General features: G+C 47.6%; 1 protein-coding gene across 6 annotated transcripts in view; it reads left to right on the forward strand.

Annotated features, from left to right (window-relative positions):
- The window catches only part of CRHR2 (corticotropin releasing hormone receptor 2), a 202,206-nt gene extending 193,690 nt beyond the window's left edge, over positions 1–8,516 (forward strand). For all 6 annotated transcript variants that reach the window (XM_081834465.1, XM_081834467.1, XM_081834466.1 and 3 more), the window contains one exon: positions 5,781–8,516. In XM_081834465.1, the coding sequence (XP_081690591.1) occupies positions 5,781–5,921 (141 nt within the window). In that variant the 3' untranslated portion in view covers positions 5,922–8,516. The remainder of the gene's footprint in view (positions 1–5,780) is intronic.
- The last annotated feature ends 10,725 nt before the right edge of the window (positions 8,517–19,241 follow it).

The raw sequence follows: 19,241 nt of genomic DNA on the forward strand, positions 1-19,241 counted from the left end.
CAGGAGGCGGTCCTGTTGTCGCCAGTTTTAACTTCCTTTTCCCATATCAATTTAATGCAGGGGCAAACCAACATGGTGCCCTACAGATGTTCCTGGACCACAACACCCCTCATCCCTGTTCACCGGCCATGCTGCCGGCGTCTGATAGGAGTTTAAATCCAACATCCGGCAGGCTCCATATTGGCCGCCTCTGACCAAGAGTCTCAAAACTGATTCTAAGTGAAGCCTCTCATCACAACTCATTGGGCGTCCTTTTGCTTTCTCTCACCAGTGCCTACCAGGCAGCCTTAAAAAGGTAAAGGGACCCCTGACCATCAGGTCCAGTCGTGGCCGACTCTGGGGTTGCGGCGCTCATCTTGCTTTACTGGCCGAGGGAGCCGGCGTACAGTTTCTGGGTCATGTGGCCAGCATGACTAAGCCGCTTCTGGCGAACCAGAGCAGTGCACAGAAATGCCATTTACCTTCCCACCAGAGCGGTATCTATTTATCTACTTGTGCTTTGACGTGCTTTTGCCAGACTGTTTATTTTGGCACACCATTCCAATATATTTGCCATACTCCAGGAAGTATAAGGCGGCTTCCTATACTCCTGTGCCTTTTTAAGCACAGCATGTATGCTTGTTAAAGTTTCCCTCCCCTTTCGCCAGGCGAAAACATTTCTCTGTAACCAGGTTTTGGGCTGATTAACATTTTATGTGCTTGTGGGAAGAGGGTTCGTTTTTGTTTTGTTACGTAAGCTGCTTCTAACTCTGTTTTTTTGTAAGCTGCCTTGTAAGCGTCTAATCGAAAGGCAGAGTAAACTTTAAAATAAATAAAAGCCCTTTCTTTACAAATTAGAAAGGAGAGATTATACAATTGCCTTTGCAAAGGCAGTGCCTTCCAGATGTTTTGTGCTGCAAATCCCGCCAGCACCAGCCAGCAAAACTGAGTTGATGGGAGATGGCAACAGAAACATCTGCAGGGCACTCACCTGTTGAAGGCTGACCTAGACAGACAGCTGGAGGGTAGATTTATCTGCTCCCATCGCATCTGAGAAATGGGGCAGTTCTTTTCCACGCCAAGGGAATACATCGTATTCATCTGACTGGGAAAACAATCTTGCAAATCAACTACTTCTGACGTTTCGCCAGCAGATTCAGTTGTTTCCTCCTAGCGTGAATTAAGAGCGACAGCCACTTTCCAGCCGTGGAGAAAAAGGAGTCCAGCCATTTCTCCTCCGATCCATCTGAAGCAAGCTGGTTTTTTTATTTATAACAGCGGTGTTTATAGATAAGCATCTATGTGGTGCCCATAATTGATGTATTTTCTCTTGAGGAAGCAGGGGGGCAAATCCCTTGGTGATTCAAAACACTAGCAGGGGGAAATCGTTCAGCAATACCTGCCATCCCATCATTACAGAGCATTAGTTGTAACCAACAGCTCTGCAGGGCAGAAAGCACATCCATTCATTCCTTGTCCTCTAACTAATCTCCCCTACCAGCTGGAAACTACACAAAAATGGGCTTTCTGTCCTTTTCTGTTGTTTAAGGTTATCTCTCTGCCTTGGCAACTATCCTTGCCCCTCTGCCTTCAAGCTGCCAGGGAAGATTAGACTAGATGAGAGAGATAATGGAGAGGAATATCAGGAAGAAGAAGCAGTTTCTTCTTCTCTCCATTGTGACTTCACACCTGCTTTGTCTCCCTCTCCTCTCTGTCAGGAAGGAGCTCTGAAAAGCAAACCGCAGGCTCTTTTTAGCAGGTGCTAAACATGGCCTGCAGCTCACATTTCAGGTCACGGAAGACCCAGGCTCTTATATCTGATCAAATCCGAGAGGTTTTGAAGCTTGGAACTCTCGCCTCAGAGGTGTCATCACAGCTTCTAGTCCGTTGCAAAAGATAAAATAATTATTTTGGTTGGCAAATGCCTATGTCAGCTTCTTCTCTGCTAAAAGTATTCAAAGCCACTTACACTCAAATAGAAATACAGCAATCCCATCGTGTGTGTGTGTGTGTGTGTGTGTGTGTGTGCAGGGATTTTTAGCAGCTGGATTTTATGCTTATTTCTGTGCTGCTGGAGGACTGGATATTGTTAACATGTTAATCGGAGTTGCACAGCTAAGGCTTGAGCTGCGAGGTGGTGACTGTTTAACCCTGTTCTTAAAGGTAAAGGTAAAGGTAAAGGGACCCCTGACTGTTAGGTCCAGTCGTGGACAACTCTGGGGTTGCAGCGCTCATCTCGCTTTACTGGCCAAGGGAGCCGGCGTACAGCTTCCGGGTCATGTGGCCAGCATGACTAAGCCGCTTCTGGCGAACAGAGCAGCACACGGAAACGTCGTTTACCTTCCCACCGGAGTGGTACCTATTTATCTACTTGCACTTTGACGTGCTTTCGAACTGCTAGGTTGGCAGGAGCAGGGACTGAGCAACGGGAGCTCACCCCATTGCGGGGATTCGAACCGCCGACTTTCTGATCAGCAAGTCCTAGGCTCTGTGGTTTAACCCACAGCGCCACCAATGTCCCTCAACCCTGTTCTTATGTGCTGCCAAAGTTTTCTGTTCCCATTTGAGGGTGGGGTGCTGCTGTTTTGTGTATGTTGTGTGTGTGAATTGCAGGTGTTTTGTATGAATCTGTTAATAGCGCAATGTGTTTATGTTTCTAAATGTGTTCCGAGTCACTTAGGGACATTTGGGCAACAAGCAAGTAACCAGTCCAACTCCCACCATCCCTGACCGCTGGTCCTGCTAGCTAGGGATCATGGGAGTTGTAGTCCAAAAACAGCTGGAGACCCAAGTTTGGGACTAGACAATAGACACTGTGCATAAGGCAGTGTGGAATGCGGTTCTCATCTTTGGGAAATCATGATTCCGCAGAGAAGGTACCACCTCGCCCAAGGTGGCTGATTTTATTTGTAGTCCCGATATGCCAGCTCTGAGAAACCTGAACTTGCAATCAGCTATATATTCAACTGTAGAAGGACACTATGTGATGAGTCAGCCATAAAGGGCTGTGAGTGAGTGAACATGCAGCATTGATAGCCTGGAAAATCTCTAAGCAGCAGGTTTTGCAACAGTGAGATTGTCTTAGGAGCACCAAGCAACAATCTGCCTCATTGTACGCGTGGCTTTTATTACGAATTCAGCAGCCTGGGAGCTTGCTTGTCATAATAGCCCGTTATGAATCACGATTTAACTGATGAGCTACCCACCTGCCCGCACAGCACTGTTGAAAGAAGCTTTTCAGGCCTCGCTCAGGAAGGAGACATGCTGTTACGAAAGCATCCATCAGAAATCAGAACCACCAGATTCGTAGGAACAGGAGGGCATCGCTACTCAGCAAGGCTTTTGCTAAGGGGCAGGGAACCTTTTTAGATCTGAGGCCCTTGTTTGCTCACATGCAGTCTTCTGGGGGTGACATGCCAGAGGCAAAAAAAAAGGGGGGGATCAGCAAGTTATGTAGTCTGGCCTTGGTCCACATGGACAGAGCACTCCCCATAGTCTTTCCTAGCCCTGCCTAGAGACAGTATTGGGGATCGAACCTCCTGCATGCAAGGCAAATGCTATCCCACTGAGCCACAGTTCTCCCCGCTCCCGACCAAATCCTAGTCTCACAACCAAGATTCACAGGGCTATGAGAGGATGTCCCTCTGCTCAGTTGGCCTCCAGGTTAGCTCCTCCCCAAAGAAATTACCTCTAACACACAGTCTCGTACAATTGCATAGCTGGTAAAGGGACCCCTGACCATTAGGTCCAGTCGTGGCCGACTCTGGGATTGCAGTGCTCATCTCGCTTTATTGGCCAAGGGAGCTGGCATACAGCTTCTGGGTCATGTGGCCAGCATGACTAAGCCGCTTCTGGCAAACCAGAGCAGCGCACGGAAATGCCGTTTACCTTCCTGCCAGAGTGGTACCTATTTATCTACTTGCACTTTGATGTGCTTTCGAACTGCTAGGTTGGCAGGAGCAGGGACCGAGCAATGGGAGCTCACCCCGTCGCGGGGATTCGAACCGCCAATCTTCTGATCGGCAAGTCCTAGGCTCTGTGGTTTAACCCACAGCGCCACCCGCATCCCACCGCACAGTTGGTAGGGACCCCCGGATTCACCTGGTCCAGCCCCCTGCAATGCAGGAATCTCAACTAAAGCATCCATGACAGATGGACACCCAATCTCTGCTTGAAAACCTCCAAGGAAGGAGAATCTATTGCCTCCTGACTGTGGCACTGCGTCCTTTATTGGTGTTGGCTGGGCGGGATCAGGCGGGACCAGGGGCTGGGTGTGGAGGGTGAACACAACCCATTCCACCTGCCAAACTCCCACCACCAGGCAGGCGTGGGGCACCGAGAGTTCACAGGGCCACACTGCACGGATGCCTGCCTACCCACTCATGCGGGAGGAAGCCCATCCGGCCAACGCGGCCCTCAAAACCATGTCCCTGGGGCTACGGCCACCCTGGCCCTCCCCACATGATGCCCCTGCCTCCTGAGGGTTCCCATTCAACTGTCCAACAGCTCTTACTGTCAGAAAGTTCTTCCTGATATTTAGTACTACCCTCCAGAGCAGGAAAATACAAGCTCGCTCCCTCTTCCGTGTGACAGCCCTTGAGATATTTGAAGGTGGTTATCGTATCTGCTCTCAGGCTCCTCTTCCTTGGGCTAAATATACCCAACTCCTTCAACCGTTCCTCATCAAGCTTGGTTTCCAGACCCTTGATCATCTTGGTTGCCCTCCTCTGCACATGTTCCAGCTTGGCTGCCCAGAACGGGACACAGGGCTGCCGGTGGGGTCCGACAAAGGCAGAACTGGGCGGAATTACCACTTCCCTTGACTGTTGATGCAGCCTAGAATTGCATTGCGTGGACAGGCGGAGTCCCCAGATCCCGAGTGGTCCCCCCCGTCATGTGGAATAACGACTCTAGACAACGTGCTATGGGATTAAATTGGCCACAACTTTATTAAATTTCAAATGTGGGTAGACCTTGGCTCAGGCATTGGGCATTCTCCCTCCCTAGTCCCCAGCCGGGGACCTAGGGAGCATCAGGGTTATCCAGTGTGGGGGGGGGGATGGGCCGGCTCTGGAGAACATATGTTCAAGCAGAGATAGCCGGCCCCGTTACGCCGCCGCAGGGGAGAGCAATGACGACCTTTCGGCGTACGGCCAAAGCCTCCCTTCAGAAAACCCCTTTAACGGGGAACCCTGGTATCACCGCCGCAAAGAGGAAGATGGACTAAAGGATTCCGCCCAAGGCCTGATATCGCCAAAGTTGTGACGTTTTGCTACGGGAAAGGCGAAACCTGCCAATGCAGGGAAATTCCTTTCCGGCCCTTTAACAGCGACCTTATCGTAGCAGCGCCCGCATACCTGTGGAGACAGGTTAACCTGCAAAACCTATGAAGAAAAGTTAACCTGCAAAAGAAGACATTAACTGAGGGTGGGTAGGGTGGGAGAAGCTCTGGAGCCAAGTGAGGATTACCAATTAAGATCCACCCTCTATTGTGTGGGCAGGTAATCCCTCCCCCTACCTGGCCTGGTTTCCCTGGCAACGCTTCCCCCAGGTGGGATTGGACAACTCACTGGGGTAGGCGGGGACCTCCAGGTATCCCACCTGAGGGAAGGCAAAGCCTATGTTGATGGGGCCACTCCAGATCCAGGGCTGCGCGCGTCCACGCAAAGGGCACCCCCCGTTTTTTAAGTGGGGAGCGGTCATTAGCTTTTCTTGCTGCTGCATCACACCGTTGACTCGCTGCTGACTTTCACCCTCTCGCTTTCTCTTCTTTCTCTCTCTCTCTCTCTCCTTCCCACTAGGTACGTTCTGCAGCCCGGAAAAGATGGCACCGCTGGCAAGACCACCACTCCCTTCGAGTCCGCGTGGCTCGAGCCATGTCCATCCCAACCTCTCCGACAAGGATTAGTTTTCACAGTATAAAGCAGACGGCTGCCGTGTGACAAGCCCCAGCCAACCACCAGCTGACTATGGAGTTTTGTTCTCTTTCCTCCTTCTCCTCCTCCTCATTCCCACACCAGAAAAATACTCTTTCTCCCCGTGTTCTTTTTCCTCTTTTTAACCCCTTGGTTGTCACAATTCCTCCTCGTCCATGTGGTAGGGTAATAAAATTATATATTTGGAAGGGACCCTGAGGGTCATCTAGTCCAACCCCCCTGCAATGCAGGAATCTCAGCTAAAGCATCCATGACAGATGGCCACCCAACCTCTGCTTAAAAAGGAAGGAGAGTCCACAACCTTCGGAGGGAGTGCCACAGCCCTTACTGTGTTCTCCATTTATTGCTTTCCCACACTCTCCCCTCCAGAAATACCCTATGCTTTGAAAACCCAAATAGGAGAACTGCAACCATAATACTAATTTATTATTTATACCCCGTCCATCTGGCTGGGTTTACCCAGCCACTCTGTGCAGCTTCCAACAAAATATTAAAATACAATAGTCCATCAAACATTAAAAACTCCCCTAAATAGGGCTGCCTTCAGATGTCTTCTAAAAGTCTGGTAGTTGCTTTTCTCTTTGACATCTGGTGGGAGGGCGTTCCAAAGGGCAGGTGCCACCACCAAGAAGGCCCTCTGCCTGGTTCCCTGTAACTTGGCTTCTCGCAGGGAGGGAACTGCCAGAAGGTCCTCAGAGCTGGACCTCAGTGTCCAGGCAGAATGATGGGGGTGGAGACACTCCTTCAGGTATACTGAGCCAAGGCCGTCATGGGGAATCTCTGGACGGGCCCATACAACCCCACTGTAACAGGGAACCTACCCTCATTTCAGGGAGACCCTGAACTTCTGTTTGCTGGGGATCCTGCTAAATGAAGGGATCATATGCGAGAGACCGTTGCCTTTCGAAAACTAACAAGCCAATCCTATGCAAGTTTACTCAGCTTTAAATCCCGAGTGAGTCTGCCGCCTTATTTATTTTATTTATAAAACAAAAGTGGCTGCAGGAATCGTGGTTAGGAACATGGGAAGCTGCCTGGCATCAGTGCGGACCAATGGTCCATCTAGGACAGTATTGTGTACACTGACCGGCCACGGGTTTTGGATTGGGGCCTCTCCTAGCCCTGCCTTGATGCAAGGACCTCCTAAAGGCAAAGCCTATCTGCTCCCAGTGAGCTCTGGGCCTAGAGCCAAAGATATCTAAAGTTGGAAGAGACTCCAACGGTCATCTAAACCAACTGCCCACCGTGCCAGAATCACAGCTAAGGAATCCCTTCCAGGTGGTCTTTTCCCTACTATTGAACAGTCTTGAAATCCTAGTCTTGAAGCTCTGTGCCAATTTTATTTTATTTTAAGGATGCTGCGTTTGAGGAACAGCCCTCAACTTCAAACGTTGATGCACACAAACACGACCTCACAATTCTGGGTGGTTTCAAGTTGTAAGATCTGTGCTACTGGTCAGTAATGGCACCTTAGGTCCACCTCTAAACCACTGCAGCTTTGACACAGCCACATCCCACCCATCAGGAACACTGGGGCCAAGCTACCAGAAGGAAAGTCACATTTCCAGAGCTACACAATACTGCGATTGGAGGGCTGGGATATTGCATCACCCACCCAAAAGAAGCCCCACCTAAAAGGCAGGGATCCAGAACACACACACACACACACTATTACCAGCAACTGTGCAATTGTCCTGCAAAAATAACCATCTGGGAATGTCTCATTCTTCTCGGTAGCCTTACCCCTGCATCCCCTTGCCACCTGTGTGGGTTGCAAATCACAGCCCGAAGAAGGCGCTAGCCCTCAAGAATTTCACGTTTGTCCATTGGCCTTCCATGTCCCTATTTTCGTCATTTGTGGAGCACCGGTAACCTGAATGCAACGGCAACAAAAGATCTAGCCGCCTTGTGACCTTCCTCTCCTAGTGGCCTGGAGGGGAAGCTCACTTAGCTTGGCGATTTACAAGCCTGTTTCAATGTCCAAGACAACACTCCCCCCCCCCCAAAAAAAGTGGAAGTGTGGGGAATGGAGGGTTAGAAACTGCACATGGATCTTCTCCACTGTTTTCAAGGTCTTGGGAGCAGAATTTTCCTTCCGTGCTACATACTGGTCTTGCTGGCAGACGAAGCTTTTAAATGGACCATCTCTGTAGTATTTCTCTCTCTCTCTCTCTCTCTCTCTCTCTCTCCCTCTCCCTCTCTCTCTCTCTCTCTCTGTCTGTCTGTCTCTCTGTCTCTCTGTCTCTCTGTCTCTCTCTCTCTCTCTCAGATTGTCTTTTTGTTCACCTCTCCTTCACCACTGAGCTTTGAAAGAGTGCTGACCAGCTTCTTCAGCGGCCTTTGCTTTTCCCTGGAAAGAGGACAACAGAGAGATTTCTCAACGTCTTTTGAGGGAGGCTCAGGAATGAGCTGTTGCTTTTTTCTAAAGGGAAACACGATACAAAGATGATGGCGACAATGCAGCTGTGAGGCTTGCATTGCATCAAGAGTGTCTCGTCTGCATTGGGGAATGCAGTAGACAATCCTCGGGGGCTTTTTATGTCACACGGATGATATGGTGTAAATATTTTCAATAATAAACACTTCTTCTGTTTTTGGGTTTCTATGGATTTGGAGAGTTTTGTTCTTGCCGTTGTTTAACCGGAAAGAAGACGGGAATAGCATTGGTTTATTGGCTGGAACACGATTTTGGTTGCGTGGCAAGATCCCGAACACACACACACACAAACCCTTGGTTGAATAAAGACACATGACTCAAATATTTAAGGTTAATGGGCTAAAAAAAGGCCATAACTTTATTGGTTACAGATGATGAGTGGTATTGGCTTAGGCATTGGTCCTAACCGACTATATCTGACTCCAGCCCATCTGCAGGGAGTCTGGAAAGAGTTAACCACCAGTAGGGGGAGTCCTGCTGATGCACATCAACTAGGAGTTCCCCCGGGGGTCACCAATAGGGGTCGTGCCTTAGACCCTCACCTCCCCAGGCTTCGGACAGGGCTGCGCCCCCCAGAATCCTTTATCGGACTACCCTTCAATATGTGGGGCAGGTGATGGCGCTGCCCCTGTTCTCTTCTCCAGAAATATTCCAATGCTTAACAGCCAAATCTTTAAAAGTTGTGACAATTTGCTATGAGGTAGGCGAAAACCAAGTGGCTGGTGCCAATTTGCCAAGTGGAAAAATTCCTACCAGGCCCCTCAACGATACGATAATCTTTCTTGTCATTGTACCATACAGAACAACGAAATTGAAAATCTACATCAGACATTCAGAAACCAACAAGCCTGCTATACCAGCCTGGTTAACCCCCTAAAAACTCTGATACCCCTTAATTAAATACAATATACTCCCATAGAGACTACCTTACACTGGGTTTAAAACCAAAATCGCATTTGAATAGAAACTGTTTCTCAGGTGGCTAGTCCTGGTCTTTATAACCCTGTACCTTCTTCCAGAAGGCAGAAGCTGAAAGAGATCATTTCTGGGGTGTGCACTATCCTGCACTATCTCTGCAGCTTTCTTATGGCACCTGGAAGCGTAGATTTGATCCAAGGCGACCAACCGAAGTCCATAGCAAGGTCAAAAGAGATGAAAATCTTAAAGGGCGGGAGGGTGGGGAAACCGGAGCAGCTAGAAGCCGGAAAGAGAGAGTGAGATCTCCTGGATGCGTCCTGCCTTTATCGGGTAGGCCACACCCCCAGACCAACCAGATTGGTCGGCCTGGCCAGTGATGCAGATGGGAATCCCCCGGTCATGCGGGGCTGGCCACCCACCCCCTCCGCACGTGGGGGGGGGTCATGAGAGCCCGCAACACCACCTCCTCCTTAAGGCGGAAGTGGCCATGTTGGAAGCATGCCCAAAGAGGGCTGATTCCATACCTGGGCTCTTTTAACACCGCAGAGGCAATAGGTAAAGGTAAAGGGACCCCTGATCGTTAGGTCCAGTTGTGGATGACTCAGGGGTTGCGGCGCTCATCTCACTTTATTGGCCAAGGGAGCCGGCGTACAGCTTCCGAGTCATGTAGCCAGCATGACTAAGCCGGTTCTGGTGAACCAGAGCAGCGCACGAAAACACCATTTACCCTCCTGCCAGAGTGGTACCTATTTATCTACTTGCACTTTGATGTGCTTTCAAACTGCTAGGTTGGCAGGAGCAGTTGCAACAGGAATTTTAAAACAGTTCCATATCATGCCTAATTCGGCACTATATAATGCGGCAAGGTCCGTCCCTCAAGTGTTATCTTTCTAGAACGTTTGCTCAGACTCAGCAAAGATCCCTTGCAACTTGAATTAGAAGTTTCTTCCTTGCAGTTTCCGCCATTAATTGCTTCCAGCAGCATTACTGATTAATTGGCCCCCTAATTAACCAATATGGGATGCAGGTGGCGCTGTTGGTTAAACCACAGAGGCTAGCACTTGCTGATTAGAAGGTCGGCGGTTCGAATCCCCGTGATGGGGTGAGCTCCCGTTGCTCAGTCCCTGCTCCTGCCAACCTAGCAGTTCGAAAGCACCTCAAGCGGGAAGGTAAACGGTGTTTCCGTGCGCTGCTCTGGTTCACCAGAAGCAGCTTAATCATGCTGGCCACATGACCCGGAAGCTGTACGCCGGCTCCTTCGGCCAATAAAGCGAGATGAGCATCACAACCCCAGAGTCGGCCATGACTGGACCTAATGGTCAGGGGTCCCTTTACCTTTACGTTTAATTAACCAATTCCTATTCCTTATGGGGTGGGGCGGGTGAGGGCTTGTTAATTACTGCTTTTAGAATGAAATAGCATCCTTTTGCTACAGAGTGCAGGAGCTGCTTCAACCTTCCATGCTGTTTCTCTCCCTGGTAGCTCAAGTGAAGATGTTGGTGAGCCAGAGGAGATGGGATGGGATGGGATAGGGTGGGGTGGGATGGCATGGTATGGTATGGGAGCAGTGGTGCAGCATTACCTAGAAGCTCAAAGCAAATGCACAAAAGGAAGGATGCTGTGCTGTCAGGCAGAGATCCCAGGGACAGAGAAAGGGTGGATGGGTGGAACTTGAAGTTGAAGAATTTATAGACTACAGGCACAGCACGGAAAATGAAACGAGGAGAAAAGGGGCTATAATTACAAGGAGATATAATGGTGCAAGGAAAGGAAGCAGGTGGAGTGGTGGAGTCTCCTTCTTTGGAGGTATTTAAGCAGAGGCTTGACAACCATATGTCAGGAGTGCTCTGATGGAGTTTCCTGCTTGGCAGGGGGTTGGATTCGATGGCCCTTGTGGTCTCTTCCAACTCTATGATTCTAGGACTGAGTGGTGAGCCAGAAAGGAACAAGGGGAAATGAATCACTCCATGAGAGAAAAACTGAAGAGCTGTCAGTGGAAAGAGCTCTGATACAGATCGTAGGCTAGCTTGCAGATTCACTGGTGAGAAGGGTACTGGAAAGATTCGATTGGGAGGTCTCTACAAGAAGAGGCAATCTGGGGTTCTGATGATCCAATCTGGACCTTAAGGGACACATTTATGATGCAAGGCGTCTTCCGTTGATCATAACACCCAGGTTGGTTGGTTGGTGAGAGGGTAGGTGCTCCTTCTGGTTCTTTAAGTACCAAGTTGTCCAGGGCTCTATATGCCAAGTACAAGGCCTTGAATCACACACCTGGTACCTTACTGGCAGCCAGTGTGTGACACCTTCAGAACTAGTGAGACGAGAGCTCTCCTTCCTGCACCTGCCAACAGTTTAGCTCCAGCTTCTGGGCCACCTCCAGGGACAACAGCAGAACATCTTACAGCAGACTACAGGAAAAGCAGTCAGACTGTTGTGGTTGGTTGGTTGGTTGGTTTGTGTGTTGCAGGAATGAAGACTCATTGGTAACATCACAGTGAGGACCTCCTGAAATCTGTCACCACTGTCAGTGTCAGTATTTGATAGGCTTGGATTTCCTACCCCAATTTAAATAGCTATACTTTGGCACATCAGTGGGTGGCCTTGAACTGGATAGTATGTTGATGGGGAGGCACATACTGGTCGTGAGTGGGACTAGAACTGGAAGTAGGTTCCTCTTTCTTCATCCTGAATTTTCCTTCCACATCACCCTCATGAAATTAGTATGAAGACTGCACAGGATTAGTCCATTGCTCCTTTCTTTCAGTTTCTCATTTCTTCACATTTCCACATAAGTTTATCTACCCTCATGAAAATTCATCAGTGTTTTAGTGCAAATTTCTCCTAATATGTTTGCATTCCAGACTTGCCTAATATCTGAATTTTTGCAATTTGGGGGATTCGGAAAATAATAAAAACAACAGCAAGGCAAGTGAAACACGGGAAGTGGTAGGAAGGGGGAAATTAAGAAAATTAAAGAAGGGATAGAAGCAAAAAAGGGATGGAATGAAAAATAACGAATAACCCTCAGCAGGGAGATCCCACCAGTAACTCAACAAAATAACAAAACAATTGAGAGTTGTGGTAAAGTAACTGGGTAGGAAAAAATGAGTGAGCCTAAGATGAGCACGAGAAGCAAACAAGGGACAATTACAGCAACACTAGGAGTACAAGCGAGAAGACAATCTTTAATAGACCCAGACCCAAATGCGGATATAAAAGAGATTCTAGCCAGAATGGACAAAAATTTGAATGATAAATTAGATCCAATGGATTTAAAAATTGAAAAAATGGATTGAATAAAATTGAATAAAATGCTAAATAACTAAGAATTATCGGAACAATTAAAATATTTACTGAGGAAACATAAAGATATGGACAAATCAGTACAGGATCTGAAAAGTAAAGTTGATAAACAGGCTGCTTTGCAGTCTTTGGAGGGGTGTAAATCTCAATGCAGGGCTGTGTTCCGGTTCTTGAATTGAATTAACCAATTGTGAACTGGGCAGGTTAAATGGAGAATGAATTGAATTTGCCCCCTATCTCTAGCTGTGCGTGGAAGAGTTGCCCGACGGGAGCACAGAAGTGTGTGTGGTCTTCTCCAAGTTACTTGCTGCCACCCCACTGAACGTGTCTTTCCAACACATATTTGCGTTTTTATTTTGAGAGGGTGATAATGAGCATTCCGGTACATGATCAGGAGCTGTCATTTACCATGAAAGACTTCTTCTGACGCCCGTAATCATCCTCCCACCTACCAGGGTGCATAAGATTGCATAAGGTACATTCATACAAGTCACCAAATTGCTGCCAGCTGCATCCTGAAAAGCAAAGTATCAAGTCAGTCCCCTGAAGAGTTATAAAGAGACACTTGGATGGTGGCATTATACCAGTGTGTGCTGAGTGGGAGTTGCATACGACTGTTCTGGGAGTGCTTGGCCGATCATAAACATTCCGGAAATGTTCAGAGAGAAAGCTGCAAGGTGCCCATAGCAGACAGGATCCAAAACAGCTCTTGTTGCAGCAACACATAGGCTTACCAGGCCCGTCTCCCTCACCCTGGTGCCCTCCACAAATCATTGGACTACAGCTCCCAGTGTGGTGTGGTGATTAAGAGCGGTGGACTTGTAATCTGGTGAACCGGGTTCGATTCTCCGCTCCTCCACATGCAGCTGCTGGGTGACCTTGAGCTAGTCACACTTCTTTGAAGTCTCTCAGCCCCACTCACCTCACAGAGTGTTTGTTGTGGGGGAGGAAGGGAAAGGAGAATGTTAGCCGCTTTGAGACTCCTTCGGGTAGTGATAAAGCGGGATATCAAATCCAAATTCCTCTTCCTCCTCCTCCTCCTCCTCCTCCTCCTCCTCCTCCTCCTCTTCTTCTTCTTCTTCTTCTTCTTCTTCTTCTTCTTCTTCTTCTTCCCATCATCCTTGACCATTGGCATGCTGGTGAGAGCCAGAGTCCAACAATGTAGGAAGGGCATCAGGTGTTCGAAAGCCTGGGCTGCCCCAGAAAACTCTTGGCTTCCTCCATCAAGAGCTACTCAGCAAAACATTCAGTATCAGCAGGGAAAAGAAGAGCCTGCAGGATCAGGCCAATGGCCCATCTCTGTTCTCACAGTGGCCACAACCTGATACCTGTGGGAAAGCCTCGAACAGGAACTGAATGTTGAGAATTCCGTTCCACCTTAAGGAACAGACACGTGGAATTGTTGCATGTCACATGTCTGTTTACAGTCCAGCACAGCTTGCTAGGAACTTCCGTTTGTGTATAGCTTTCTGTTTTGCTTTGGACACGAAGGAGATCAGACATGTTTCCTTTTGTCCCGATCTACGCCGAATAAACCTGCTTGTAAATATGCTCACACGGCCTCTCGTGCCACTTCTGTTTGCACAGCGTTTATCTGCTGATTAGAGTGCTCAGTCTTCTGAAGTTTGGGCCGCAGCTTTATGCTGCACCAAGGACCGGAGTTCGGCTGGCACACCGGCCGGTGGGCTGGAGCCAGCTGAGGGCCTGCCAATTGCCCCCGTTTCCCTGGGTGCATGTCAACACTGAACACAAGACCAACTTGTGGTTTCCAGGAACTGGTGTTCAGAAGCATTTCTGCCTCCAGCCATGCAAGCAGAGCATAGCCATCCTAATAGTCACTGATAGCTTTCTCCTCAATTGATTTGTCCAATCCTCTTCTAAAGTCATCAAGGTTAGTGGCCATCTCTGTCTCCTTGGGAGTGAGTTCCATAGTTTAGCTATGCACTACATCAGGGCCGTCTTTAGCATATGCGCCACTGGGGTGCAAAGATCTGCCCAACGCCCCCAAATTTAGTTTAGCCACCCCCAGATTTTTAAGGGGGGGGGACTCAAAGAAGTTGTTGAGCTTTTTTTGAGAGGGGGGATGTCAACGTTGTTTTTTGCGGGGAGGAAAATGGAAAACTGCTCGCAGCAGAAATAACATTAAAAGCTTCCCTAAAGAGGGCTGCCTTCAGATGTCTTCTAAAAGTCTGGTAGTTGTTCTTTTTGTTTTTTTGAAAAGTTTTTATTATTAAAATAATTCATCATTAATATACTCATATTACGAAAATACAAACATACAAACATACATTTCATACAATCCTTAAAAATGTTCATACATACCTACACTCAATCCCACAGATATTTCCTTTTCCCATCACCATCCACCCCCCCTCACCCCACCTTTGTGTTAGACTTCCAATCTACTCAATTGCAATTTCTTTCCACTTCTATTGCTTTCTTTCACACACCTTTAACCCAATTTTCTGCTTCTTTTTCTATTACACATTGTTATCCATCTTATTTAGTATTTCAATATTTAAAACGGAACTTGTTTATTCTAATAGAAGTTCTGATTTTTCAATATGGTTTTGCAAGTATCCTTTAAACACCTTCCAGTCCCTGTCTATCTTCTCTTTTGAGATCCTTCCAATTTCTCCCATTGTTTTGGATATATTGTAATACTCCAATAATTTGGCAAGCCATTCTGTTTTTGTCGGTATAATACCACTTTTCCAATTTTTCTTGAAAAATTGGTAGTTGTTCTTCTCTTTGACATCTAGTGGAGGGTATTCCACAAGGCGGGCGCCACCACCAAGAAGGTCCTCTGCCTGCTTCCCTGTAACCTCACTTCTCACAGGGACGGAACCGCCAGAAGGCCCTCAGAGCTGGACCTCAGTGTCCAGGCAGAATGATGGGGGTGGAAACGCTCCTTCAGTTATTCTGGGCTGAGGCCGTTTAGGGCTTTAAAGGTCAGCACCAACACTTTGAACTGTGCTCAGAAACGTATACAGTAGGTATACATTTGGCACCCCCCAGAATACATTTGGCGCCCCCCCAGAATTCGACGCCTGGGTGCACCACACCCTTTGCACCCCTGGTTAAAGATGGCCATTGCACAACGTAAAGAAGCATGTGTTTTTTTAATCTGCCCATATCAGCGAAGATTCAGCTTCTTGGGTGTCCACCTCGCTGAAAGGCAGATTGACTGATGTGAACTACCATCCCATGAGCCATTATCCCCCTTGGTGTAGAGCACATATTTGGCATGCAAAGAGCTGGGTTCAGTTCCTCCAAGCATTTCCAGTTTAAAGGACCATAGAGAACTGGAGATGGAAAAACTTCTGTGTCTGAGACTCCAGAGAGCGTCTCTCGAAGTGCTGGTCTCTGGCATGGCAAGAGAGTCAGTGGTTAAAATGTTTGACTAGGACCTAAGAGACCAGGGTTCAAATTACTCCTTCCTGCAAGTCACCTCTCTTTCTTCTCAGTCACGATCTCTGCATGTTACTGCTCCACCCCATCTCAAAACATCAACTGCCCTAGATCTCATTAAAAAACTGGTGCCATTCAGCAGGTTCCCATTATATTTTCTGTCCACCTCCATTTGTCTCTTGCCATCACAGTAGCTGCATCTTCTCTTCCTGTCTTATTCCATTGCCATTTGTTTTCTGATGTCGGACATTTACAATCAGGGAACTGATTGCTATTATAGCTGGAGAGTGAATTTCTTTCCTCCCCACCCTCCACTCCTGGCAACAAGTCCACAGAAATACTCTCTCCCCTTTCCTTAGGTTTCTGCACCTTCCCCCCTTACTTTTTTCTTGAAATAAACACAGTAACAAACACAAACGGCATACATCTTACCAATGAAATAATCCTGAAGATGCAAACGGATACTGAAAGAAATCACTTAAGGAATAAAACAAAAGAGCTCCTGCTTTGATCAAAGACTGGAAAACAAAACACATTTCTGAAGCTGACAATTTCTCTTGCCGCCATCGTGGCACCTGTGGGTGCAGGTGTGCCTGCCAGTAAGCACTTCCCATGGCACCCATGGAAAATCTCAGTAAATATTCCCTCAAAAATCCACACTGCATGAGACATGAGGGCATGCCCGCATTGTTTTGTGTTCTGGCCTCTTCTGCTGCTCTTTTAGATGTGGCGGCCATTTTGTATCATGCCACACACCCTATGGCAGGAATTTTGTATCATGCCACACACCCTATGGCAGGAATTTTGTATCATGCCACACACCCTTTGGAAGCCATTTTGTATCATGCCATACACCCTATGGAAGCCATATTGTATCATGCCACACACCCTTTGGAAGCCATATTGTATCATGCCACACACCCTGTGGAAGCCATTTTGTATCATGCCACACACCCTATGGCAGGAATTTTGTATCATGCCATACACCCTATGGCAGGAATTTTGTATCATGCCATACACCCTATGGAAGCCATTTTGTATCATGCCACACACCCTATGGCAGCCATATTGTATCATGCCATACACCCTATGGCAGGAATTTTGTATCATGCCATACACCCTATGGAAGCCATTTTGTATCATGCCACACACCCTGTGGAAGCCATATTGTATCATGCCACACACCCTATGGCAGCCATTTTGTATCATGCCATACACCCTATGGCAGGAATTTTGTATCATGCCATACACCCTATGGAAGCCATTTTGTATCATGCCACACACCCTATGGCAGCCATATTGTATCATGCCACACACCCTTTGGAAGCCATATTGTATCATGCCACACACCCTGTGGAAGCCATATTGTATCATGCCATACACCCTGTGGAAGCCATATTGTGTCATGCCACAAACCCTATGGAAGCCATATTGTATCATCCCACAAACCCTATGGAAGCCATATTGTATCATCCCACAAACCCTATGGAAGCCATATTGTATCAAGTCACACACCCTGTGGAAGCCATATTGTATCATGCCACAAACCCTATGGAAGCCATTTTCTATGATGCCACACACCCTAAGGCAGCCATTTTGTATCATGCCACACACCCAACAGCCGCCATTTTGTGACTGCTGCCTATGGCAGTTCACCAAAATTCCAAATGTACCCACTGAGCCAAAAAAAGGTTAGCAATCCCTTAAGGCCTGCCTTCCCACCTTGACAGCAGGAGACTAGAAGGCTTTCTCAGGAGAGGGGTGCAATGGACCCACAATACACAATAAACGAGCAAGCTCTCCCTATACATCCGCTTATCCACCATAATGGCAGGCCTTCTGTTTATATGAACCATAAATTCATTAGGGTTTGCATTGCTCAAACGGTAAAAACCTCCTCTCACTCCCTTGCTGTGAAGTTTTCTAAAGAACAGCCCACACTGCTGAGGTAGTGCAGAGCACGCTTGCCAAACGCAATTTGCTTTTTTGCCTGGCTTCCCTCCCCCCCCCCCCCGGAAAGAAGACCATTACAGAGTAAGAGCTACTTCCTCATGGGACAATAGATGTCCCCACCCCTCCCTCCGCCCAACACGTATGCATTTATTCATTTATTTGTAGACGTATTTCTGTAGCACCTATGGCACACTGCGGAAACATCAAAGATCGTTAAAAACAACAGCCTAAAAATACAGAGAATCATGAAGGTGACTGGCAAATCAAAAATTAAATAGCTGCAAAGCTCTGTCAGAAGGGAGTCTTCAGAGACGCCTGAAAGTCAAAAGCAAGGATGCCTGTTGCACTTTTTCTGTGGGAAAAGTTTTCTACAACATGGAACCAGCAACTTTAATGTCTACCTTATGGTTCAGGTCAGTCAGAGCTCTATAATTCTAGTAGATGAGGGACATCACTGCTCTTTCGATTCCTTCAGTGAAAGGCTGGGTCGGGGGGGGGGTGGGCATGGCTTTGTGTACCTGTTTCAACTGCATCTTGCCTCTCCCAAATGTGCAGGATTAAGCACATCTAACTGAGCTGATTACCAGTTCTTCCTGCTCATTCCTTTAAAAACACACGCGGCGCTTGAAAGCCCAGAATAACTCAGTGCACCTATTTTGAATCGCAAGGAGCTGCATGAGCTGCCCACCCACCAGCGCGATCGGTGCAGGCAGACACCCCCGCGTACAAAAAGGGGAGGGGGCCCACTTCTTAAATGTTCCCAATTATTTTAATCCCGCGCTGTTTTATTGTCTTGGGCTTTCGTAACAGCCATTTAAAAATATCTCCTTTTGCAAGCCAAATAGGCGCGGAATAAATTTTGGGAATAAATGTAACAGGTAAATAGCCAAGCACTGCAAAAGCTTTCTCCCATCACTGGAGAACCTACTTAGCAAGGTCATTTTGCCCTATAAAGGTAGCAGAGGCAAAGTCTCAGTTGCATTATCCCAATGGGTGGTGCTAAGAGGGGTTAATGTAATAGGCTGTCTTGGAGCAGGGCATTGCTAACAGTCAGTAACAGTGAACAGAAGCAACCCAGATGGGTAGGGCATACATAATAAAATTATTATTATTATTATTATTATTATTATTATTATTATTTATTTGTACCCCACCCATCTGGCTGGGTTTCCCCAGCCACTCTGGGCGGCTTCCATAGAAACCAAAAATACACTAAAATATCACACATTAAAAACTTCCCTGAACAGGGCTGCCTTAAGATGTCTTCTGAATGTCAGGTAGTTATTTATCGCTTTGACATC

The sequence above is a fragment of the Podarcis erhardii genome (genome assembly GCF_964252035.2).
Source record: "Podarcis erhardii genome assembly, chromosome: 12".
NCBI lineage: Eukaryota > Metazoa > Chordata > Lepidosauria > Squamata > Lacertidae > Podarcis > Podarcis erhardii.